The 27,448-nt window shown below is 37.9% G+C and overlaps 1 protein-coding gene across 8 annotated transcripts in view; it reads right to left on the reverse strand.

Annotated features, from left to right (window-relative positions):
• Positions 1–27,448, reverse strand: part of esrrga (estrogen-related receptor gamma a) — a 166,705-nt gene that overhangs the window by 61,562 nt on the left and 77,695 nt on the right. For 2 of the 8 annotated variants that reach the window (XM_059520495.1, XM_059520494.1), the window contains exons 1-2: positions 10,012–10,293; positions 1,382–1,510 (exon numbers count right to left, since the gene is read on the reverse strand). The exons of 1 other annotated variant lie outside the window; for it this stretch is intronic. In XM_059520495.1, the coding sequence (XP_059376478.1) occupies positions 1,382–1,510; positions 10,012–10,067 (185 nt within the window). In that variant the 5' untranslated portion in view covers positions 10,068–10,293. Of the gene's footprint in view, positions 1–1,381; positions 1,511–10,007; positions 10,294–15,695; positions 15,810–27,448 lie in introns of those variants that run through there. 5 more of the 8 variants (XM_059520500.1, XM_059520496.1, XM_059520501.1 and 2 more) reach the window with 5 other exon arrangements.

The raw sequence follows: 27,448 nt of genomic DNA on the forward strand, positions 1-27,448 counted from the left end.
GTATTGCCTGGCAGGGCCTGTCTATCGAGAGCCACAAGCTCCGACTACGCCAGTAACGTGATCCTGATTGGCTTAGAGTGGAGAAGACTTCTTGCATGCGAATGGAGCCTAATTGGTTTGACCCAGACTAACCTGTCCCAAATCCAATTCATGTAATACATTTGAGGGCCCCCATCAAAGCACATTCACCTTCATTAAAACGTTTGGCAACATCTCCAAAAAATCCTGCCCTAGGACACACACCTAACTTAACTCCAAAAACAAGAAAGTTGAGTGTTCAAAGCAACATAAAACCATTTGTACAATGCTTTTAATACTATTTCTAATTAAGTACGTTTAAACACATCAGAAATAATTCACTCATTTACAGTGTTAACTTACATTCCATATTTTATTTTCTTGCAAAAAAAAAAAAATAACTAAACAAAAATAACAATAATAAATACATAAATAAATAAAAAATACAAATGTTACTGAAAATTTATATAACCAAGAAAATAAAATGTACCATTTGAAAATAAATCAAAGATGTGAAGGCACTTTTCTCTCTGACCCTTCCATAACCTCTAAAGTAATAACCATAAATGACCTGAAATTACAACAGTCAAACAAAGACATTTTACAGAAGATGGTCTGAGAGAGAGAGAGAGAGAGAGAGAGAGAGAGAGAGAGAGAGAAGGGCCTGGTGAGGACTCTTAACTGGTCACATCTGGCTGTATTTTATACGCAAATCAGCCCCCACTAAATCTAGATAAAACTCACTGACTCGTGATCGGAGCAATGATCTTCATACATCTAAATTTATATGCTAATCGGAATCCTTGAAGCATTTAACACATTCCTCTGCATCTGGAGGGGGCGACAACCGGCAACCTCTCTAACCTATACCCATAAACTCAACATAAACTTTCCCTATCCACATCTATACTCTATCTATCTATCTATCTATCTATCTATCTATCTATCTATCTATCTATCTATCTATCTATCTATCTATCTATCTATCTATCTATCTATCTATCTATCTATCTATCTACAGTATCTATCGCTTGAGGCAGAAACAGACATACAAATGTCCCTCCACCAACACACAACATGTAATGATCTAGTTACTTTTTTGTACATTTATAAGCCCAGGGAACAGCTTAGGACCAGGTTTACAGCACACAATGGGTACAGCATGCAAAAGTTACGTCCTGCAAGTTGACGACACACACAAACACTGGATGAACTAGACTAAGACCAGACTTGAATGAAGCAAGCATGGATAAATAATAGCTGGGCAGGCAAAACACAAGCAAACATTCAAACAAATAATAAAATAATAATCACCAGAACTGATTTTGGCTTTTGATGACACTATTTTTGGTCCTTTCCTTACCTTTGGTTATATAGAGCATGTGCATCACGCATGTGACTGGCCTCGATGTCGTATTGCTGTTGTGTTCTCCAAGCGCCGCATTTGGCGTACTTATCTTCGCTATTAACTTGGGCCTTTGATAAATTCATTCTACAACAAAAGGGAGAGCAAGAAAAGGAATAAAAACGAGGGTCAGTGAGATGGACTGAGGAATTCTGATAAAGAACCATTGAGCCATTAACTGCTGACAGACAGTGACGCAGCTCGGCACTCTTTGAGAGAAAATATTCCTTCTTTCCTGTAACTGTGCATCTCCGCTGAGGATCGGAAGAGGGTAAAGACGGGCTCTTTTGTTCATGCCAGGCATTTACTGAAACAGGCCTTGGCGTTTTTAATGCACAGACTCATCATTCTACCGGCCGCAGATTTAACAAGTCTGAGGTGTCGGCAGATAAAAGAAAGAATCAGGGAGATCAACACATGCCCGTGGCCCCTGTACACATAAGGGCAGGAGAGCCCGTGGCTTTACGGGACCCTCTGATTCAGAGGGGGCAGAACTGGTTGAGAAATGATCATATAAACGAACAAGGAATGTTTTGCCGTATGCCAGTTTATTTGCTTGTCATCGGGCATTTCAAGGACCAAGATAGAAGTCCTTATTAATCAAATCTTGCTTTTAACAAACTCACAGCTGCAGGTAATCACATAAAGAAATTCACATAGAAAACATTCAAAGACACCTCAGACGAAAACAAAATACTGATTCAGGAGTGTCTGTTTGCGGACTTACTGGATGTAAATAACCCTCGGCTGTGTGTTAGTCTTTATACAAACTTATGGAAATTAATTGAGGCCACAAAAAGCATCTAAGAAAAACACCTGCACACTTTAACACACACTTAAAGTTCTCGGCTTAAACAACGAGCCCTCCATCAGAGATGAAATGATCATTTTATGATGATTCCAAACTGTGGATTTTGTACAATTAAAGTAAAGCACTGGAGAGCAAAGGAAGTGAAGTGGTACGAGCCACAGGCAGTGCGGCTGAGTGTGTGAGTCTGCCACACTCTCTAATTAACAGAGGAGGCCCCTAATTCTCCTTCTCCGTTCCAACTCAGCAAACACGTTCAATGTCATTAGAGCCGCACAACCCCCAACTGTCCCCACACTCGGACTGATGAAACTAATCACTCAACTAATGCTGTGCTTCAGCGGCTGTCTGAGAGAACGCAGCCATGAAGATCTGTCTTCCCGTCTTTCTCTTTCTCAGGCTCTTGTTTTCGTTTCTGTCGATCCGCCTCTTCTATCTATCTGCGATCAAGTTTAGGCATTTCTCTTTGAATGTCCAATTGAATTTATTTTGCGTTTCTAAATTATTTTGTGCTTTCAGCTTCAAGTGTAAGGTTTCAAAATGTTACTTTGCATTGTAGTTTTATCATTTTTTTTATTTAGAGGCCTAATCAATTTCTCAAAATCGAGGACATGAAATCCATATAAAAATTTAGGGAGCATTAGTGTGTTTTGAATAAAATTAGATATTGTCAGATCATTTTGTTGCAATCATTGCTAATTTGAGAGTTAATTCTAGAGTGTGTGTTTACCTCACAAACAGTGGGCAGAACAGCATGTGCTGTGCGAGTGTGTGTGAGGCTGGTGAGCCAGTCAGAGCTTAGTGGAAAAAAGCAACACACACACACGTAATGTGTTGGCTTTAGTTCTGGGCGAGTGAGCAGTGGAATCGATAAGCTCCAGCATCACACACGCCACACGGCCTGATACACTCCTGTTTCTCTCAACTCTCTTTAACCTGACTTTACACACAAACACACTACTGCACTCCCAGTGCTAGCAGCATTAAATATCTGTCATTAACCACTGGGATGCTTTCTAAAGCAGTGTGCAGTATATATATATATATTTTTTTTTTTCATTCCTGTCTGATATGTAGACAGGCCATGCTGTATATAACAGGATGCATCATTAACAAGAAAAGAGGATGAAAATTACATCAAAAGCCAATAAACTCTTTGACTTTAGTGGCACAATATTAAACATCTGGAAAAGAAATCAGAAAGGAAGGTTTGCATGTAAACAAGGACATTAACACAGCAGTAAATACATTTTCTAAGCATGTTTATATGCATTTCAAGCATATAAAATCTCTTTATTTAAGATCACCTTAAATGCTTGAATCAAAATAAACAACACAACACATAAAAAACATGCACAGTAAGACATGCACGTGCACACGGACATATACAAACACACGTTTATCTCAGTCATTCACTAAACACTTCCAGAAAACAGAAGATCTATTTCATCTTGAATGCTAAAGTACGGCTGATATTTCAGAGCAGCATTTGTGACAGAGCTATGCAAATAACATGGTAATTGTGGCCTGAGTATGTACAGTAAAATAGTTTATGCAAATATAGGGAAATTAATTAGGGCAGGATTGCTGGATTGTTGAGCACAGTCAAAATGTTTCCTTTAATTTGTACATTTTTACAGCACATCACATTAATCATTTACTCACTTCTTTATTTCATTTAAGGCTACATAATTTTATGAAATAACGAAAGAAATGAAAGAAAAGAAATGAGAAAAAACCTATATAATTTTATAAGAAAGACTGAAAAGAAATTAGGAAAAAACATACAAATAAATAATAATAATATAAATAATATAAAAACACACTCAAATAAATAAATAAATACACAACAAAATCATGTGGTGGTGCCTAAATGACAAAGTCTGATCATCCCCATAAAGCCACAATGAAAATAAATAAATATTATACTAACACTGAATACTATGATATGATTTAATTTAATTGATATATTACAATTGCCTTTTAATTTTTACTACTCTAATAATAATAATAATAACAATTATTCTCATTAATTAAATGTATTACTATTATTATTACTATTATTTGTATTATTATCATTATTATAAAAACAATAAAAACAAAAAGGTCTTAATAAAAAAAAATGTAAAAATAAAAAAGTTGGTCAAACAATAAAACAAAAGTAACAGTTAAAACTAAGTGTCACTTCAGATCAGTGGGAGAAACAGGCGCTTCTAGAGGAGAGAATGAATCTATAGGGATCTACCTGAGCCCATTTCACGCTACTGTCAAAACGCCTAAGTACTGCATCCATGCGGACAAGGATTAACACGCAGGACAATGAGCTGAATTAAGCCAAGTGTGTGTGTGTGTGTGTGTGTGTGTGTGTCTGTGTTGCGGCCATGCTCTGCGACTCACTCATGTGTTTCTATTCCATCTGTGAATAGTGGGGGTCTGATTGATTAGACAGGTGCCATTCTTCCTTATGCAGGAACGGCCGCCCCATGCACGGTAAATGCCATGCCTATATCTCTCTGTCTCTCTTTCTCTCACTCCTTCCTGACAGCTCACACGACTGGTTACTCATACCCTGTTAATTACCCAGTCCTCCAACCAGCTAAAACATTCATAGATGATAAACATACACACCTTTACACATGCAGAGACGCTTATAAACACAAAACACAAAAATAGACTTGCATCTAACTCCTTAATAATAGGTTTAGCTGTTAGTGCTATCATGTCACAGACACCACCGGTGGCGGCTTAAAACCCTGTCAGGGTTTCTTGTTATTGTACGTTGACGAGCACGTGATTTAACCTTTGGGGGTTGAAGGCTGAAGAACAGGACAGGTGGAATTAAACGCAGGCCTCGCACGCAGGGGCAGCACAGGCAGCGTGGCCGGCCACGCGGCAGATGGACTGTCAGCTTTAATATGACGGAGCGCGTGCGGCCGCTCCAGCCTGGAAGCACGCGGATCTCTACGGGAATTCAGCCGTTCGCCCACACAACAGGGGCTGGGAGCAGACGAGAGCGGAGCTATGAAGTGCAAATACACCCGTCTGACACATCACACAGATATGCACAGGTCTACTCTTACATGCCGCAAAGCACGCCAAAAAAATAGTTTTGCTATCTGCAGATACATGTGATGCAACCCCGAGTTCAAACAGTGCTATAGGCTGCAGTCAGGTACATCTGTACCCTGTCTGGAAAAATTACCGCACATAAGCAGATTTGTTCAAAGCCTCCCATCAGGATCGCTTTGATAATCTACAGCAGAGCAGAAATAACACTCGTTTGAATTAACTCAAAGTCAAGAAATTTTGCATTCTACATGAAAAAGAAACAATAGCTTCTGTTTGCCTAAGCGTTTCCACGGGGAAGTGTTTAAACAGGTTTTAAAACGTCATGTTAAGGAAACACAGCGAGATAATGTACATAAAAGTGCTGAAGAGAATGACATACACAGGCTTGATTTAGCGGCATTTGAATTTTAAATGCTGTACGTTTCTGCAAGGATTTCATCATTCTGGTTTATTTGAGGGAGAAAACTGTCCTGAAGGTGTGCGGACTGATATTAATACATATGTCTGTGACCCTATAGAAGCTCAAAGGTGTTTTACAAAGAATCGGGTGAATAAAATAGATTTTCATCTAAATGTTTTGAATAACTAACTTTGTTGAAATATTTTGACTGACTTAATTTAATTTGATGTAAAACAATAGAAATATTAAATTATTCAAGTATCCGAACAGTGCGGAAATTCAACGGTTTAAAAAGTCCAGAACAGCCTCCAGAAACGTTCCACAGCTGACTGCAAGGAGTCAGGCCTTACATGGTAAGTATCATACTGATCTCAACACACACACACACACACACACACACGTGATGTATGACAGGAGAAATATTTCACTGTCATCCGTCACCCAGCTGGGCGATTCATTTCCCTTTCTCTGTTACGAGACCACCACAATTTCACAATTTCATTGAAGACCAATGAAGCTAAAAGAGATTCAAAAATCAGTACGGATTCACACCAGTAGAACTGGAATAACTTTACCACCTCAAAGCTCTAACATCCTGTACTCTCGCACTTGTTCAAATGTTCTTGTGAATACACACATAACCACAAACAAATGTAAATGCCAGTTATATAATTTTTATAAAACAAAAAGGTAATCCCGATTTTCATTTTATATTCTAATTATTTACTTCACAGTGCTAATCTGCTTCTAAAACTATTTAACATTAATATATTTTTAAAGTACAAAACCAGCACACAAAAGACACATTCATTTGTTGTAATGCATCTTATAATGCATGTAATGCATGAGAAATAACTAAACAGGAAGGGAAAACAGATTCAGAAAAGCTATATCCGCATGCCGAGAGACAAACGGTGAGTCTGCTGGGAGCCGTGGCTAAAAGCACTATTTTTACACCCTTATCTAGTCCTCGTGGACCCTCCTGCTTCTGGAGTGACCACACTCCCTTATTGACCTGCTGTAACTGTATCCTACAGGCTCTCAGCCGGCCCGCGCCTGCTCTGCCTCTCTCTAGCTGGCCGAATCATCCGCAAAATAAGGACAGAAGCAAACGGGAAACCATGGTCTAAAAATTGCTGAGAATAAAGCACATTCTGGTGTAATCGCTAATGCTGGTGGGTCATTTTTTTTTTTTTTTTTTACGCAATCGAGTGAGTCTCAGCTGGCGTGGGCCCTGTTAAAACCCTTATTCAACTTCTCGTAAAAATCGCCGCAGTGCGTTCAGAAAATCCTGATGGATTGATGCATAAATCACACAAATTGACAACTGCATCATCAACCTCTCGCGCTCACGGCCGGCCGTGTGTTTTCATGTGCGCGGCACCTGCGTGCGACCGTTTCACACGAGTGTGTGCGTCCGTCCAACGGGCCACTTATTGCGCTTTTTAACAAAAGAGCAAAAATATAGCTTCCCTTTTTTTCTTACGGCCCCCCCTCCGGCCTCTCTTTTCTCCTGAATGACAGGCCGCTGGAGGGGCTGGGAGGGAGGGGGCTCTCTTTTAACTGGAGTTAATTACCCTTGGAATGCCTCAGACCCCTTCAAATAAGGGGAAGTGGCAATGCTCTGTCTCCAATAAGCAGGACAGCGTAAAGACAAAGAGTGTCCAGACAGTAATCGACAAGGGGCCACGGAAAGAGAAAGACATGCAGGACGAACCAAGACACCTCTCACACAGGGGAATGGGATGGAGCCAAATCAAGACTGAACGGCAACAAAGGCCTCCTAGCACACACACACACACACACTGCACACATGGAAGAATAAATAAATCTGCACTGTGCATATTGACATCATTTGACAGATGAATTAAGTAAATGATTTTATAAGGAGATTAAATGGAATTTAATTTACACAATCTCTCTTTATTCCTGCTGATCCCAGCCTCTGGGGTTTCATTCGCCTCTCGCAAAAGAGAGAGAGAGAGAGAGAGAGAGAGAGAGAAGGGAGTACGAATGGGTGTAGAGAAAACGCAAAATCAAGTTTTCTTCAAGGGCTACAGGGGGGTTTGGGTGTTTTAAAATCATCTGCAAAAGCGACAAAAGGTTGACCATGCATGAGTGAACGCTCAGGCACCTTCTGCACGATTCTGCGCTGAACTATTCAGCCCACTGCAGAGTCCAGCAGTGATTTTACACATGACACCCGCGCTTCCAGTGGACATTCACACTCCATTGCCTTTAAAAAGCTGACTGCTTGCTTCTGGTCAAATAAAAAAATGTCAAGCATTAAGCTTTGATGTCATTTTCTTCCTATCCCTTTTGCTTAAATATAGTTTTTTTTTATTATACACATTCATTCTAGAAATTTTGAGGAAAAATGTAAATCAGTAAAAGAAAAATGCATGTAATTTTAAGATCTTTTGGGAAGCTGCATGAATTTCGTCACGTAAATATGGAAGTATTTTAAAATGTCCTCATTCATTCGTTCAACAAAACTGAAAACACGCTGAACAATCAAAGTTGTACACCACATATGTAAAAAAAAAAAAAAAAGTAATAAATTTTTTTTTTTTATAAATATGTATAATTATAAAACAAATTTTAAATTCATTTAAAAAAATCTGTTTTTGTTTGTTTTTTAAATAAACTGCTTTTAAATCTTTTGTTTTATATATAGAACAAACATTTAGATATCCTAAATAACTTGACAACTAAAATCTAGATAATAAGGATATGAATAATAATAATAATAATAAAAACATTCCCATCATAATTAAAATAATCCAAAAAGACATACAGACAGCGTGTCCTCCAACCGTGAATGTAAATATTAAAATGAGCGTGCAGATGCAAATGTACATGCAGACGGTGAAAGTCTCTAATTATGATAATAACTAAACCAGCACTTGTTGTTATTATCATCATTAATATACTAATTAGAATCTCAGTAGTCAATTTGTGTTAAAATAAAGATCAAACAGCGAGCAAGCGCCAAATGGCTAAAAGACTGTGAGGAACCGACACTCTTATCTCCAAATTTCCTTTCATGAGTCTGAATAATCCAGTCAGTCTTATGATCCTGTGCAGGGTGTGTGCCAACACATCCACGCCACTGCCGTCATTCCATCAGAATAAAATATTTTAAACCTCCATCACTAAATGATTTCACTTTCACAACTATGTTATCATGGATTCTTCAGGTGTGTTTATAAATGGCTTTCAGGCTGAAGTTGAGCTGCTCGTGTGTTGTATTTTGCAGGACGGTGACTAAAGGTTTAGGAGACCAGGATGGTTACCTGTTTGTGATCTTTCTGACCCTTCTCAGTCTCTTTTTTTTTCTTTTCTCTATAATGTAGGTGTTGTCAGTTCACAACCCGTTTTTCTTTTCAGTATTCATATGCAGCAGAAAGCAGAGATTAATAGTTGGGTTGTTTCTTTAATCAAACTTGTATGTGCACTTGTTCTACTACATCACTCTTTTGAGAGACTCAAAAAGCATCTTGCTACATAATGCATAATGTTTTACAAATAGACATAATCGGTTTTTAATTTGTTTTATTAAATTATTTTTTCAAGAACCCCTGTGTTATTTTAATTATATTTCTCATTATTATCTCAATATTACATTTTTAGCTGTTTTCTCACATGATTTTATAATTAAACAAAATAGCAGGTATTTAGAACAGAATGAAAGTCTGCCAGTGCAGAATCTGACATCTAAATCAGTGTATTCATGTTTCCTCGATCTGCACCGACAGAAGTGAACGGGACAGAGATAAATATGAAGCTAAAGAGCTGTTCTCTCTGCCGGCTCCTGGACGGTCCTCTCGTGCCCTGCACACTCAATCCCTCCCTCTCTCTCTCTCTCTCTCTCTGAGCCAGCACACCGTCTTTAATACATTTAGCGGGCCACATGCTGTGCGACCGGTCTGCGATTCAAGCCACCTAAGACCGTTTTCTCCTGTCTATCCCCTGGCTTTCGTCTTTCTCTCCTCCCTCAGCACTCTCTCTCTCATGTTGTGTTCTGCCATACACTCCTAATGATTTACACAAAACACACTCTGTCCTGTCAAAGCGGACACAGATTGCTGTAATAGTGGATAAGCCGTCAGCTACCGGCACAACGTACGTCCACACACACACTCGGCTCCAGACGCTACCTGACAGCTAAAAACAACCTTGACAAGGAGGACCACGGTGACCACATGCACACATAAACACACGAACACACCAGGACAGGAACTACATGGACAAAACAAACAGTCTAGCCGGACACACAATTAGAAGTAGAAGAAATGAAATTGTACCTACTGTTGTTCGGAGTGCAGGGAAAAACACTCAGGGAGCGAAAGTTCTACCGAATCCATGTGAGCTCTGCGATCATCATTTGAGCAAACCTCTTCTATAAATTAAAGTTTTCTCTCTCTCTCTCTCTCTCTCTCTCTCTTTCTATCTGGCTTCTCTGTTTCCGCTCCTCTCTCTCTCTCTTTGTGTACCTCCTCCTCCTCTCTCTCCCTTCCGTGACTGAGCAGTGCAATTAACAGGACCGTTCTCCCGGTGACAGCCTATAGGCACAGCCAGTTGGGACCAAAAGCTCTTGCACTCTTCTAATCAAGGACTTAAAGCCACGATTGCTGCTCATTAATATGAAGCAGGGCTTTGCATATGAAGTCCCCCCGGCCCTCCCGGATGCCAGATTGGTGGCTTCCCAGCCAATTGGAGTGAGACTGGGCAGTGTCTGCGCCCACAGAGAGACGGAGCGGGGAGAGATGGGAGGGAAGACAAAGAGTGAGTGAGCGAGTGAGAGAGAGAGAGAAAGGGAGAGAAGGAGGGAGGGGGAGTGGTGTAATGAGCGGGAAAGTGGGGGTGAGAGAGGGTTTAAAGAAGCAGCCCGCGTCTCTCCCTCAGCAATGCTTATCGGCTCTCGCTGTCAAGTGCTCAGATAAAACCGCTCACTTTGTTGATACAAAACATTATGAATGAAGGCGCTTGCTGTTCGCTTTGCATCCGCCTCTGTTTGCACGCTCATTCGTTTCCTTTGTCCACCTGCACGGGGAACATTAAAAAAAATATGTTTTAAACAAATATTGTTTGCTTTGCAATGCTTGCGAATGTTGTCGTGCACTTTAGGTGAGTGGAAATAGTGGTGAAACAGAGCTGAAAAACTGTTGCAATCCACAACATCATAACAGCAGCCCATCACAGCAAATGTGGAAGTGAGGGAGTGGACACATGCTACCGTGACCACATCACTGACAGATACAGCGAGAAAAGGCTGAGGAAAGATCAAAGGCACCCCTTTGTTCTAGAATGATTGAGCCACATTTGTGGGGCATCCAGGCTGGCGGCGTGCACCGTTCGCAAGTACGTGTGTATGTTTACGCGCATGTCACAGGCTCGCTGCATTTCCAGCAGCAGCAGGGAAGATATTGCTGGCATCTCAGCACACCGCAATTCCCCACTGATAAGAAAATTCAGGAGCCGCACCGGCCTACAAACCATTGTGCTTGCCGCACCACGCCGCCACGGAAATTGCATCTGACCGTCTTTCATATTCCAAACTTGCAGGGATTTTGGAGGCAGACGTCTCTTTAAAATGCCGGTCTTGGGTCTCTGAAACTGAACTAAACCTGTTCACCGGATCTCACATACGAACCCAGGTTTCTTTGATTGATTTTTACTTAAATGTTTTAATAGTGTTAATAAACATGAAGCCATATAACCATTTTGTTTTAACAGTCCTTAAAAAAATTACAATGCAGCCAAACATTTTTTTTTTTTTTACATAACAATAGCACTACTCCTACTTCTAAATTAATGAATTTAAAAATATATTAGTTCGGTCTTTGTCATAACTTAAAACCACATTTAGGAAAACATTTAAAAAAAGAAAACCCTCCATATTTGTATATATATGTACATATATGTTTATATTAAATCTAGAAAAAAATAATGTTTTATAAATCTAAAATAAATAAATTAATTAATGAATGAATGAACAAATAATGATAATAATAATAATAATAATAATAATAATAATAATTGACGAAGTGGTCAAACTGACCTTAATTGATAAATAAATAATACTAATAATACTACTAATAATATAGTATGATTATATAAAATTTCAGACCTGTCATCGTATTTTAATAACTTATTTAAAAATTTCACAAAATATCTTTTTTTTTTTTTTTTAAATAACAAATTTGTACGAACAGCTATTAATGCTCAGGTAGGCAGCAGGTACGTTGTGTAGAGTAAGATATATTGAATGAGAGATGCACATCAACAATAAAGAGGCGCAGATCAATGCAACGCACACATCACTGAAAACTAATATCTTTCGGGGAAATTAGATCTACTTCTAAACTGCACAAAGAAAGAAAAAGCTTGATATGGCACATATAGAAACGACTGAGTGAAATTCAGGCTTTTCCTTTTGAATAACAGATGGGCAGAAAAAAGAAAAGCAAATGCCTTTGAACGATCAGAATCGTGCAACTTTCTTTCCAAATAAGTGTAAAAGACTGCCAGAAGATTATCTTTATTACATGGGAGTGTGTTGCCATTGCTGAAGGACACTCTGGGTCTAACAAAGGAGTTTTGAAATAACACTCTACTGTTTCCGACCAACCAACACACACACACATGCTCACACTTGGAAAGTTACATTTGCTTAATTTATTCATCTGTCTGCTTTTAAACAATGTACAGTCTCTGCAATCTTTGCAACACAAAAAACAAGGCCCATGATTAAAAAATACTAAAGCAGGGGTTTCAAAGCACCGCCTGGAAACGACAGGCAGACGACTGCCATTTGAAACTGTTTTAATTGCATTATGACAAACGGAAATGAAGAGGATGAGGGGAACGGGAACCGCCATAATGTTTGAACGCAGATAGGAGGGATACCTGTGTTCACTCAGGTCCCATGAGACCAACAAACATACCTCATATTAAGATCCACGCAGATCAAATGCAGAGTGTGGAGCTAACAGACTGCACTAATACTTGAGGAACTAAGATGCACACTGAGACTGTTCAAATGAAAAAGAGAAAATGAGTTAGATGGACACATTGACATGTATGGTCTTGCATGAAAAGCATCTAAAGAAAGAGGTTAAAGTGAATCAAACACGAAAGCTCAAAATTAAAGTTTTTTTTTTTTTTTTTTTTTTTTTTTTTTTTTACTGACGACATGCTTTTTTTTCATTTAGGTTTCACAGCAGGGGTGTTGTGTCCGGATGTATTGATTCAATTACAGTGGCCTGCCCGCCTTTGACAGACCCCCCTTTAGGTCACATTTCCATATCTGTGCTGAATGGGTGGCTGTGACCCCCAAACACTGGCCACGTGGGGCTGGAAAGACCCAAAACATCACTCCAAACTTCTGTCAGTCAGTAAATCTGACTGCGATAGCAACATGCTAACAACATTAAGTTTAAGCATAACAACAATGCATTCTTAGCAGCTCAAAGTTATTCAGAATCGAGCCTGGCTTCGCTACTACAAGCTGTCATTAACAACCTTTAATCCCTGCTGCACCGCTGAATACATTTGAACTTAAGTATGCACGACTAGTCTGTGCTGATTGCAGCGGCTGTCGATACATGTCAATAGCTGCCCATCTTTTTCATTAGCAGTTTTAGCACAGCGCTTCTGCCTCTACTGTTCAGACGGTTTGTGTTTTACAACGAGCTGCGTCTCGTTTTCAAACCGAATCCCGTTCTGCCACAAGAGACGGACGAGCATTCAATTCACAAGCCGGCAGATTGAAAGACGAGCTCTGAGATGTAAAAACAAAACGCATTAGGCGCTAGCAAGGACGGGTATGCAAAGTCTTAAAATGGATTTGAAAAGACTCCAGTCAGGCTTTTGTAAGCGTTTGTGTGTGAGTACGTGGGCGTGAGAGCGTGCATGTGTTTTTTATTTGTGTGTGTGAAATGTTAAAGACAGGGATGACCCTTTTGGTCACTGGCTGTTGACATGTGGCTAAGAATTATCAGGGCTAGCTTGGCTGAGCATCAATCACGCCAGTCAATAGGGGAGGGCAAGTTCACTTAGGTCACATGTCAGCCGACCAGCCGCCGAGCATACAGTCAATGCGGCTGCCACTGGAGTTGTTTAAAATCAACTTGTCAAAAATTGGGCTGTAATAAATTCAAGAGGCAGGATGCTTATTTGTAGCCACTCGGGTCAGCACGGGGCATCTCAGAGTGAAAGCTCTCAGGCTGAGCAGAGAAGCGTATTACAAACAATAACGCTGCATAAATGTGGTGCTGTTGTTTCTATATTCATAATGTCATTTAAAAATAGAGCAATTTAATAGGTAATTGAATAAAATAATTAAAGAGTTCTACTAAAAATGCTGTGTGTATGTGTGTACACACACACACACACATATTTTTATAAATATGTGTGTGTGTGTGTGTGTGTGTGTAAATTTACATATTAAAATAAGTAATTATTTTTAATACTATATTACAATGTATGTGTGTAAATAAGTAAGTATAAGTAAATTATATAATGAAAGATATTACATATAAGTTTGGGAAAACATTTTTTTTGTGATTTATTCTGCCTGACTGATAGTGTATTTTGTGCATTAGACAATCTAAAATGCAAAGCAACTTAAGGACAACTTACACACGTGTACACTTGCATTCATTCCTAAATATATACTGTTATCAAGCAAAGCTTCAAAGTGAACAAATCATTTTCTTACATCTGCTTCTCCTTCCTCAAATTCCTAAATGCAAAGGCCATCGCAAGAGAAAGTAGACTGAAAAGTGTGTGTGTGTGTTTGTGCCTGTCATATGAGAGTGCTGCAGTGCTCTTGTATTGCGTCTTGATGGGGACACAAAGGCAGGTTGGTAGCCGTGTGCCGGGACAGCCCTTCAGTCTGCAGTTCAGCAGTGGTCAACAGAGGGAGCTACTGGCTGTGCGGTGGTCAGTGTGAGTGTGTGAGAGTGTGTGCGGTCTGTCTGATGAGCAGAAAGCTCATCTTTGTGTACGTGTGTTTGTCCTCTGCTGTTTTACCCCATCGCTGTCACAGAATGGATATATTTATGCCTGCCACTGTGGTCTGAGTTGCCTTGTCATACATGAAGGAATATTTAAGAACTCTTATGATGGGAAAATAGGAATTTGAATACATAATGACACTATGGAATATTACTTTCTTAGGATTCTATTAATTGTACTAATATTAAATTCAAACAATAAATAAAAATGTTACATTTTACATTTATACAGATTTTGTAAGTGAAACACAAAATAATCTCACGTTAAATGTGTAATAATCTGTATTAAATTAAAACAGATGGCAAAATTTTTAGATACCGTGTTTACAGATAAACCGGTTTCATTCCTGTTGAGACCATAAATAAACATATTAATAGATAGAGTATAAGAATTTATTTTAGCTATTTGCTATCAAGTATTTCTTCATATATTTTAAGAAATGAAATACCAAGAAATCTAATTAATGCATATTTATGCAACTGAAATGACAGATTTCACTAACCTGTAAGTCTTTTATTTCTTATTATTTACATACCATCCACTGTTTTTTTTTCAGTATGAATTTAATTTCAACAAATTAACTAAAAAAGTTATATGCCGTTTAATGTGAGACTAGATAGTCAAAACCTTTTCACTCCATCCATACTTAAACACACATACAAATATATATGCAATTGAAAATTCCAGGGTGCCAAAAGGACGTTTTAAACAACTGCTATGGTACCACTTTCAAAAGACTTGGGTGGGTGAGTAAAACCGCTCTATGAAACCACTGTTATGAAGGGGAAAACGACACAAGGTTACTATGGTAGCGAATGAATGAATAGCTAAGTAATCTAATGGTCTATCAGCAGGTACAATTGTCACATGAAGGAAAGTGCCAATTTCAAAGCCCCCCTGCTTGGCAGGGTGATAACAGGCTAGCGGGGGCTCCAGGGACAGCGCGAGCCCGGTGTGCAGCATTTGCTAACCTCTCTTTGATACGGCCACGTTTTCCACCCTCTTCTCCCTCGTCTTGAATCTCTTTAGCAGTCCGACACCCTGAATAAACCGCCAAGGGTCTCCTATCTTCAAGAAAACCAGAGCTGTAGTGAAGAATAGAAAATTATTGGTGTTAGAATGAGAGCTTATCTATCTTTAAACACAGTTTATTCTTTTTTTATCGAAATATCCACTTATTTTGATTATTTATAAACCATATATACTAAAAATAAGTCCACAAATTACATTAAATAAATCAATCCCATATCCAGAACACAGATACCCAGACCTCTGATATGCGATACACATTAGCACATTAAAGTACCTTTTAAGTGCAGGTATTTGCAGTTCAGCGTGTCTGAAAAGGATCAAGACCCGTCTTATCCTTATCTGTGGTTACAATTAATACACCTTCATTTATTTCCCAGGCCTACTGGGAACAAGTTTACTTTCAAACACATGACCAGCCTTTAACTGATATACTCTGAGCAGATGTAGAGACAAAACTGCACATGAAACGCTTGTCATTCCTGCACACAATTTTTTTCACTGTAAGATAAGCTTGAGTAAACATGAGCACAAAATACTGCTGTCTCAGAGCTTTACGTGGGTATCGTGCACCTGCATGAACCTCGCTGTTTTCCTGCCACTGATTGTCTATATAAAGCTGTTTTAAATATCTTTAATTTAAAGTAAAAAATAAATAAATAAAAAATAGAAATACATATTTATTGATACACACACATATATATAAAGTTAGTGCTAAATAAAAAATAAATAAATAAATGATTAAAATGATGGTTAGACTCATTAAATATTGAAAGTGTCCCTGCTCTGCCAGGATGTGGCCTTGGCCTCTCAGGCCCTGTTCTGAATGGAGAGCTGCCATCACTTCAGCATGGCCTGTTTAACCACATCACTCTCATCTTGTACCACTCATGCTCTTCATGTCACACTGCAGCCCGGTTTTATTGTCCAAAATATTTCAAATGTATTGACAGGTAATGCGTTGATTGAGTTTGTCATTGCTATGCAGTGTTATTCTGAAGCGACAATATGAATAGAATATAAAGTGCCAATGTTACACATCATCTGGGTTTAAAATAAATAAAAAATTCATTTCTGCACCACTACTGAGAGCAAAGATAATAGGTAAAACACTGATTGTATAGACCTAACTGCTGAAATACCTTGTTCTCTATATAGCAATTCCTATGTCATGCTATAGAGGCAGAGAAATTACATATTTTCTTTCATATCTACCAATGGTTGGTGATATAAAACAAATTTGTCTCACAGGTCAAAATTCTATATTTCATATTATTTTATCAAAAACAGTCTATTAATTTCACCCTTTTCAAATTTTGTGCCAAACATTTTATTTGGAGCACAAAACATTACCGTTGTCCATATGGCTTGTGCACTTCATTCAAAGTCATACAACAGCTTAGTGTGAAGAACAGACTGAAATTGAAAATCACATTTTATTAATGTGTGTACGCATTAAAACATTGTGCCTTAAGACATGTCTTGCCAGGTTTGATGTCAAATAGGGGTGTCACGATATCAGATATTTTACTACATGATTATCGTGGCCTATATTGTGATACAGATAAGTTTTCTATAGAAAACTTGAAATAAAAAAACAAATAAAAACATAAAATAAATATTGACCAGGGAATCACACCATTGAATTAAATAAAGTTTACCATCTCTCAGAGAATGGCTCATCTCCTCACGAAAGAGAGAAACATGCACTAAAACGGGTTGCTGAAAACAGAGCTGATTTTGACAAGGTAAAAAGGGTGTTGTTTTACACTACCATTGAGAAATTTTAACCAAAGTTTTGCCGCGTTTCCACTGCTTTACCCAGGAACTAGGGACTTTGGCCTGGTACTCGGTGTGTTTCCACTGCAGGAACAAGGAACTAAATAAAGTTCTGGGTAAAAAAATGCCCCTCAGAAAGTCCCTGCTGGCGAGGTGTTACTTTTTCAAAGTTCCAGAACTTTCGGGGGCGAGAATCGGGAGTTCACGCAGCATTGGTTGGGTTCAACCACCATTTATTCGGATCATTTTCAAAATATTACTGTTATTGTGTCATGAAATGTAATTTTACAAGTATTTCAGGCAAGAATATAGTTGTTTAAAACTCAAATCTGTGGTTTATTTATAAAGACAGCGCCTATTTAAAAATGTGTTTCGCCGATCTCAGAGACGGTCAGCTCCACGCAATCAGCAAGAGCTCAGTCCTCATGTATGCACCTAGAGCACTCTCAACTCGGCTAGACCTTCTGATATGTGCCGCTGGCTCTGATGTCTCTTTAGTGGTTAAACATAACATATAATTCATTTTGGGTAAATCTAACAGGTTATCTTTGGTCTGTATTCAATTTATCTATATGTTAAAATGAAAATAAAAAAGGCAAATTTATATAATATCTAGTTTCATTGTAATGACTGTATATACACATTTCCCTGAACTAAGTACATTTCTGCAGCTGTTATTATGCTTAAATGAAAACGAAAGGAGGCAGTGATATTTAATATCCCATTTCGTTTTATTGTAAATATACAGAGGGGAAAATTTCAAAGCGCGCTGACTAAAGTTATCCAGTACGCTGCTGTTTGCAGATTTACCGGATTTGCGTCGTCGCGGACATCACACTCCTGAGACGAATGCACAAAGTCCGCACTACCGAGGATGCACGTCCAAAATCAGCGTACTTTGTATTGAGAAACGCGCGCAGACCTACGTCACCAGTCTATTTGCCTAATTTTCCCGGTACTTTACACCATGGTGGAAACGCAGAAAGCAACAGGTCTGGGGGGAAAAAATTTCCTGGGAAAAAAAGTTCCTGGTACAAATGTTCCGGGTATTTCAGTGGAAACGCGGCATATGTTATAGACTTTTTATTACGACCGCAAAGAAACAAGAATCTGATGACCCCTTCAATGCTCCCTAATGGCACTGGATTACGTCATAATAGCGCATGTGTACTATTCATTTTTAAATATCGCCAATACCATTATATTGTGACACCCCTAATTAACACGATAATGGTATGTGACCCCTAGACAACAAAACCAGTCATAAGGGTCTTTATATATATATATATATATATATATATATATATATATATATATATATATATATATATATATATATATATATATATATGTGTGTGTATATATACACATGCATATGGCAGCTGAATAAATAAGCTTCCCATTGATGTATATGGTTTGTTAGAATAGGACAATATTTGGCTAAGATACAACTATTTGAAAATCTGGAATCTGAGGGCACAATCAATCAAAAAATCTAAATATTGAGAAAATCACATTTAAAGTCATCCAAATGAAGTCCTTAGCAATTAAATTTTACATTTATGCATTTAGCAGACGCTTTTATCCAAAGCGACTTAACAGTGCATTCAGGCTATCAATTTTTACCTATCATGTGTTCCCGGAGAATCGAACCACAACCTTGCGCTTGACAGCGCAGTGCTCTACCAATTGAGCTTCAGGAACACTGAGCAATGCATATTACTATACAAAAATGTTGTTTAAATATATTTTTACGGTAGGAAATTAAAAAAAAATATCTTCATGAAACATGATCTTTACTCAATATCCTAATGATTTTTGGCATTAAAAAAAAAAAAAAGTTCTGACCCATACAATGTATTGTTGGATACTGCTTCAAATATACCCATGCTACTTATGACTTTGGTTTTGTGGTCCAGGGTCACATATTTCATTATTTAAACATCACGATTACTGTCAATACCTGTATATCGCGATACCCCTAAACATAACTGGTCCTCGCTCATCTCCTGACCATATACACATTTGACTGTTTTGAAATGGACACATGCATTTTACTTACATTTTTGTCTGTTTATCACACAAAACTTTCATAATATGATTACTGTACTTTTTTCTTTCTGGAGCTTGACAATAAAAAATCACTGTGCTGGCATTCTGCTAAACTTCTCCTTGTATGTTATACAAAAATGCCATACAGGTTTGGAACGACATGAGGATGATTAGTAAATGATGACAGAATGTTCATGTTCAGATAAACAAACCCTCTAATTCAAACTCATTTGCAACTTCTCCATCCTAATTCATGTTTGCGTAATCTTAACGTCCAAGATAGCATTTAATCACACAAGAAACACCCGTCACTCTTCCTGTCATTACAAAGCATGTGACTGCCCAATTTTCCAGCCCTGTCTGCTCCTCTCAGTCCTTTCTCAGCTCAAGACAGCATTCCCCCTCAGTCCATACAGAGCCTGTGCTTCTGCCCGCAGCTGTTCCTCAAAGCTACAGGGCTTTAGAGAAGATCTCACTCTCCGTTAACACAAGGATCTGCCCTTTGGAGGAAAGGCAGCCACACTTGCTGGCCTTTGCACATTGGCCCGCAGGGCGTCCTTCTCCATTAGGGTAGGTCACAGGGATTCACACAGAGAGAGGGAAAGTAGAGACAGGTGTGGATACACTGACCAGGGATTAATAGCTAATTAACACCACTAAATATGGTTTACATTTGCAGCATGCTACAGTTGATGATGCAGTAGATTGCTTCCATCAGCACCCCAAAGCTTGCACAGTTCTTTGTTCAGTATGGAAACAAACTTATTTATTAGTTTAATTAGTTTGCATTACAACTGTTGATTTTATCTGAGAAATACTTCTATAATCATAAAATTAATCACAGCTAATTATTTTGTACTACTGATTGCAGAAGTAACCAAATATTGGATTTTGGATGGTAAGTAAAGGTATATGAAAGAGGAATATGTGCTAAAATACAACATACATAAATGGAAATGCAGTCTAAACTGCTCAAATAAAAGTTATTTTTACAAATATTTAAAAAATCTCAATAATAAAAAAATGGAAATAATACAGTATATCAACACCCTAATGAGCAACTTTAAAGGATAAGAATCTATACAATATATAAAAAGTTACAAGTTAAATTAGCAACAGACACATTTTAAGTATGGCCTACTTCAGATATCACACTTGGCCAGTTACTCTCTGCTTATCTCTCAAAACCCATGTAAATGACTCCAACCTCAGAGTCACTGGCTGCTGATTCAGCTGAGCTTCATTATTATCACAGTACATATCATTAAGAGTCATGAGCTAATGGCAATATCGGTTTCACCACAAATAATCCCATTAATTATGACGGAATTGAAATTTTCCTTTGCTAAACCTCATGCCCACTCAAAATTTAGTCTTTTTCAAATACAAATATAGAACACTTTTTGTTATTTTGGAGATTGCTAGCCATTCCTTATTCATTTTCATTATTTTAAAAAGAGTGGCTGGGATATTTGTCCTTTCAGATCATACAGGTTTGGTATGACAGGGTGAGTAAATTATAACAATTTGAATGTTTATGTGAACTCATCTCCTAATCAAACAGAAATGAACTTGATAGCAATCAAGTCTGGAAGACCATTACTTTATTTATATTATAATCCACAACATACAATATTAAGCATCACTATTAATCACTATTAATGCTAAATTCAAACAAAATAACTAGGGGGAAAGTGCAAGAAGCATCACACACACACACACACACACACACACCCTCATAAAAGTCCCTCCTGTATGGCAGTAGTAATTGACTTCTCAGAGAGAGCTAGTGGGCGGATTCAATCCAGACTATAGCCACATCTTCATACTGCTTCACCAGGACCAGACTGCATGGGAGAGAATTCTTAATGAGGGCCCCCAACGCCCTGCGGGAACCCCATCTCTGTCTCTCTCGCTCTCACACACACACAGTCTCACTCCATAACAGGGTCCTGTTTCTACACCGACCTGCACTAAACACTCTGACAAAAGGGCTTGGATGTGCTATTGCTCTGGAGTACTGGGACCCCCCACGTACTGAACCGCCAGCTCTTTTGGTGGGATTCTACAGCATGAACACACTTTGTCAAAAACACAGAAATATATATAAATAAATCAAACACCTGGAGAGCAGGGAAGCACAAAGCTTGAAAACAGAGAGACGACTGAGGCTAGACAAAGGGGAAGAGAGAGAAACGCATGAGGGAGTGCGTGGGACTGTATTTGTTAAGTTTTTTTTTCTTCAAAGCATTGCTCATTTTAATAAAGGAGACACCCCAGTCTCTCCAAGTGCCGCAGATAAAAGAAATCATTTAGTGGCTTAAAAGACTATTAATGTGAAGAGCCACACTTGTCTCTTTCTCTCTCTCCTCTCCTCGGAGGAAATGTCATTGAGCCTGTTGCATCACAATAGCATGGAGTGAAAAATCTTGCATGATGGAATCTGAGACATGTTGTTTCTTTGCGTACATATTTACACTGACAGATGTCACAAAGTATAAATATTACCTTACATGTATGCAGTTACATGGTCAAGGCAGGAATAGTTTGTTGGACAGTCCAAGTAATGCCATGTTATGAAAAAATAAAAATAAATAAGTGAAAGTCGTGACATTTGCCAAGTATGGTAGACCATACTCAGAATTGGTGCTCTGCATTTAACCCATCCAAGTGCACACACACACACACACACACAGCAGTGAGAAGTGAACACACCGTGAACACACACCTGGAGCAGTGGGCAGCTATATATCCAGCGCCCGGGGAGCATCTGGGGGTTCAGTGCCTTGCTCAAGGGCACTTCAGCCATGGGTATTGAGGGTGGAAGAGAGCACTGTTCATTCATCCCCCCCAACTCCTGTCAGCACCGAGACTCGAACCGGCAACCTTCTGGTAACTAGTCCAGTGCTCTAACTATTAGGCCACAGCTGCCCAAAAAAAAAATAGTAAGAAGTAGAATTTTTTTTTACGTTTTTTAAAGTAAAATGCAACAAGTAATGAAGGGATCTATGACACTAAAATGAAAATTCTGGCATCGTTTACTCACCCTCAAGTGGTTTCAAATCTATCCCAAAATCTTTCCTCTGTGGAACACAAAAAGAGTGTTTCAACATTTGAAGCACCGAGACATTCTTCAAAATATCTTCTTTTGTGTCTCACAGAAAAAATACAGTCATGCAGGATTAGAATGAGGATGAGCAAATGATAACGTAACATTTATTTGTATTTTTTGAGAGAGAGCTGTCCCTTTAAATATGTACAAAAGGACTGTGCACTGTTTGCATGCTTGATTTTGGGCTTACAGTTGAAAACTGCAGCAGAAGACTCATCTTCATTGCAGTAAACACACAATCCTGGCCTCTCTGGGTTGTGTTTCTGTGTATGTGTCTCAGAGAGTCCACCCATCACCCCTTTGGTGCAGGCGATGGAGTGTGACGGCTCGTTAAAGAAAAACAAAGCCCCTCACCTTCCTTTATCACTAATATGCACCTGGAGAGCTGCCGTGCTTTATGATAAACTCGCACGGCCAAACACACACTCACACAAACACAACTGTGTTTACACACCTACCCAGAATGCACTGGGAGTGCAGCCTTGTTCCAGGGGCCACTGTAAACAACTAAAGTCAATCTGTTTGTGCTAGTTTACTGCCACAGCTCAACTCCTCTGCTCACAAACAGTTTTCCGCCAGCGATGCCGGTGACTTATGGGTGCGATGAGTTTTCTTCCATTTCTCTCTTTAGAATAGTAAATCAAGACCGCATAGTATTGTGGAAAACCTGTTATGTCGCATTGAAACTGAACGAAAATTTGAATGTTTTAAAAGATAAATTCATGATTTATTTGTGACTACTTACAGCAATGCTCTGAGTCACCTGGGTACACATATCGACATAAACCCTGACCTCACAGGAAAGTGTTCTTCTGCCACACCTCCATAAAGTGCTCCACAGATCCAGTTATGTCCTCTCAATCGAAACTAATACCATTTCCTCCCCCCTCATCCACTCCTTTACCACAAACCCCCCTTCACCAGGTTTGATAACAAATATTCCCTCACCTAAATTAGAAATGTGAAGTAATTATACCGGCGGCCCTCCTACGGGTTATTCATAAGAGTCGACGGTCGTAAGAGAGCTTTCTTTATATAAATAGGTTACTTCAGAGGGTGACTTTAATTATGTTGGTTTCAAACAGAACATGAGTGCGGTATTCCGGCGGGATTAAGCGTCTCTGGCTCTTTGTTAACTGAGCACAAATGTATGCCAGCAAGGAGCATCTGCACAAGATCTCCGCTAAATTTATTCAGCGCACCTACGCTGGTGAATAATTCCACTAATAATAAAGATTGTGAGAAACAAGAGGGGGAAAAGGAAATCTACATTCAAGAGAAAAAAAAGAAGAAAGTGTGTGTAGTTTTCAAGGACAACTTAAAAAAAAAAACAAGTTTAATCTGTTTTGCATGGGAAATAGGTATTCTTGTGTTTTGTTCTGTGTGTGTAAGTGTGTGTGCTGCACAGTGTTTGTTCCACTGGTGTTCAAAGAACCAATGGTCTATTACTAGGCTGTAGTGGTCCTTTTTTTACCAGTCTAAATGCTTATAAGGGAGTACTAGGAGATCTGCAAAACATATGAGGAAAAGCATATTTGTTAAATGTAAAATTTTTAGGGTTGTCAAAGTTAACACACTGAGCTGACCGCATTTTTATTTTCTAAATGTAACACATTGAATAATTGACAAAAAATAAATAGAAATCAAGAGACCATGAGATTAATTATTAAATCAGTTAAGAGACTTAATTTTTAAAAGTAAGAAAAAAGACAGACAAACACACCTATATGTGTTTGAATGATGAATTTGAATCAAAAAGTTCAACTACACAAAATTGTAAAAAAAAAAAAAAAAAAAGTGAACCTTCAAAAGTGTGAACACCCATAAACAATAACTTGTGGCAGCAGAACCAATAAATTTTTAGTGTTTTAATATCCAGCAATATATAAATAATAAGAAACAGCATTATGAGACTTTGCATTTATCATATCACACTTCAATTTAAAATATTTGTTCAAATAAATGACAAAATTACACAAATCTATTTATCTATCCATCTATCTATGAAAATACACACACAGTGTTGGTCATCTTACTTGAAAAAAGTAATTAGTTACAGTTACAAATTACTTCTCCCAAAATGTAATTGAGTTAGTAACTCAGTTACCACATTGTAAAAGTAATAAGTTACTCAGCAAAGTAACTGGGACGTTATTTTTTTATGTTCTATAATGCTATTACGTCCTATAACATCTTTAATATATAAGATGTTTATATTAACTGATTGAAGAATAAAAACACTAAGTATTTTAGAAGATGTTGTATTTATTTGAACTCAATAGATTGCAGCCTGCCATATGATATGCATGGAAATAATAACATATAAAAAATAAATATTGAAAATAAAATTCTAGTAAAAAATTAAGACAAACAAATTTAAACTTGGGTAAAAAGAAACAAAGGGAAACCTGGCCATTAGTGCAAATCTCTGTAACTGTATATTAGGCCTAAAGTTACTGCACAATAGACAGAACAGTATCCAATTCTTATGGTGCGTGTATATGTATATGTATATATTGCATGTATATATATATACACACACAGTATATATAGACATAGAGAGACAGAGAGAGAGAGAGACAGACAGAGAGAGAGAGAGTAAGAGTGATCTGAAAATCTGATTAGTAGTAACCGTTTTCTAAGAGGCTAAGAGCAACAAAACCATCTACATTTCTCAAGCAGTAATATCACAATATCAGTGAGGCAGCGCTTCAGCATGGCTCTAATGTTTCACAATCATACACAAACAATATCCGTCTGTTTGACTGCGGCAGAATTTATAGCCACCCCATTGATTGCTTTTGCCGGACATGATGGCTGTAAATTTCAGACCGTTTGGTAAATGCGGGCAGTTAGAAGTCTACAAGTAATTATTTCATGGTTGCTGATTGAAACATAATTTCAATATGGCCTTCTGAAAATGACAGCATTCCCAAAGTCCTCCGTTTTAATTTGGAGGTGATACTAATTAGGGGGAGCATTATAGGGCTTTTTATGTGATCTCTCCAACTAGCCCCAAATAATTAAAATGTCAGCGGAAATAAATATGCATAAACAGCTCGTAATTTCAGAAATATTGTCCCACGTCGTTCATGGCTTGTGGGAAAAGAAGCACTCTCAAATTATTTATGCTTTTCAGGGAAGTTTATATAACAGTTCACAGAAGTTAACTATCTAAAACGGTTAAAATAAACTGAACCGCTAAGCATGAATAGTGATCCTCATTATTGAAATCTGAAAGATGGAGGTTATTGAAAGTTTATTTTAAGTTTTAAAATTTAAGCTGATTTTTTTTTTAATTTTACAATAAAATACTATCAAAATACATTCAAATTTAACGTTTAATTCAACATATCACTGACAATTTCTTTCAAATTGTTTATGAAATTTACTTGCAGTGAAGTGAAAATAGTTTCTACACCAATTTAGTTTTTTTCCCTATGCACTATTCTAATTATATTATTCTTATGTAAAACTCTTGATATATATCACTCAGATATTGATAGTAAATAGAAAAAAAATATGACAAAGAAATGGCAAGTAACATTACATTAAATGTGAAATTTTTGAAGTAGAACAACTAAAATAATGTTTTCTCATAAAACACACAGTCATGTTTGTCTTATTTACAACTTGAAAAAACATTCCTTTTTTTACAGTGATAATATAATAATAAAAAAATAGAGTGTGTGGGTGTGTGTGTGTATATTTGTGTTATCTGTATTAAATTTAAAATAGGTTCAGTCTAAAAAAGTATATATAAAAGGCACAACGTAAAGCTACACTAAAGGGACACATGGGACAGCTTAATCAAGGCAAGTCACAGAAGCTATTGATGAATGATTTCAATTAAAAGGCTATGTGCTCATATGCCATAAATACACTATTGTAATCAGAGCCTGTACAAAAGATAGACACATCTTTAATCTCAGACAATTCCACCAAGGGAGCACAGGCATCACACACAATGCTTGTGCTGATATGAAGCCTAAGTTGTGTACCACTGAGAAAAATGCAAAACAACAACAACAAATGTGCAGCTCTGGTATAAGATTTTATATTGTCACGATTGCACTACCTTTTTGTTAAGAGAGGTATTTGGGGCGGCTTGGGCTTCGTACGCTAGACCTGTAAAAGGCCTTTGGGGTTCTGTGTTAATTGTTTCATGTAAACCACATTTTGTACTACAAGCAACACAGGCTGACATGCTGGTGCTCAGGTCAACCCTGCACACAGATATGAACGATTGCAATAAAATATTAATGGAATATGCAAAGCAGCCAGGGAAATCACCACCAGTTTGGCTGAGGGAGCAAGACAGGTCTGTGAAATAAAAGGCATAGAAGATAAGAGTGATGTTACTTACATGAAACACTAAATAATGACTCTACAACTGGCTTCTATATCAGTCCAGTGCTCACAAATGAGACAAAATGTACACAACCTGTGAAAAAAAACAGACTGGCCCACATAAAGAAAGAGTAAGAGATGAGTCCTGACCTTGTCAACTAATGTCTAGCATAGATCCGGTTACCAGCCATGCAACTCTCAGCTCTTTCCCAGTACAGGAGTAAAAAGGTATAGAGAAAGGTACAGAGATGAAAAATAAGTGTGTTATTGCCAGCAATATTTTCTAAATCACAGTGAAATGGGTCAATCACAAAAAAAAAATGTTTATGCTAGATGGGATGAAAATTATTCAAACTGAAGTTTGAAGTACTTAGAAATGTAGCCTACTCTTTGTTCTCATGC

The sequence above is a fragment of the Carassius carassius genome, chromosome 32 (assembly GCF_963082965.1).
Source record: "Carassius carassius chromosome 32, fCarCar2.1, whole genome shotgun sequence".
NCBI lineage: Eukaryota > Metazoa > Chordata > Actinopteri > Cypriniformes > Cyprinidae > Carassius > Carassius carassius.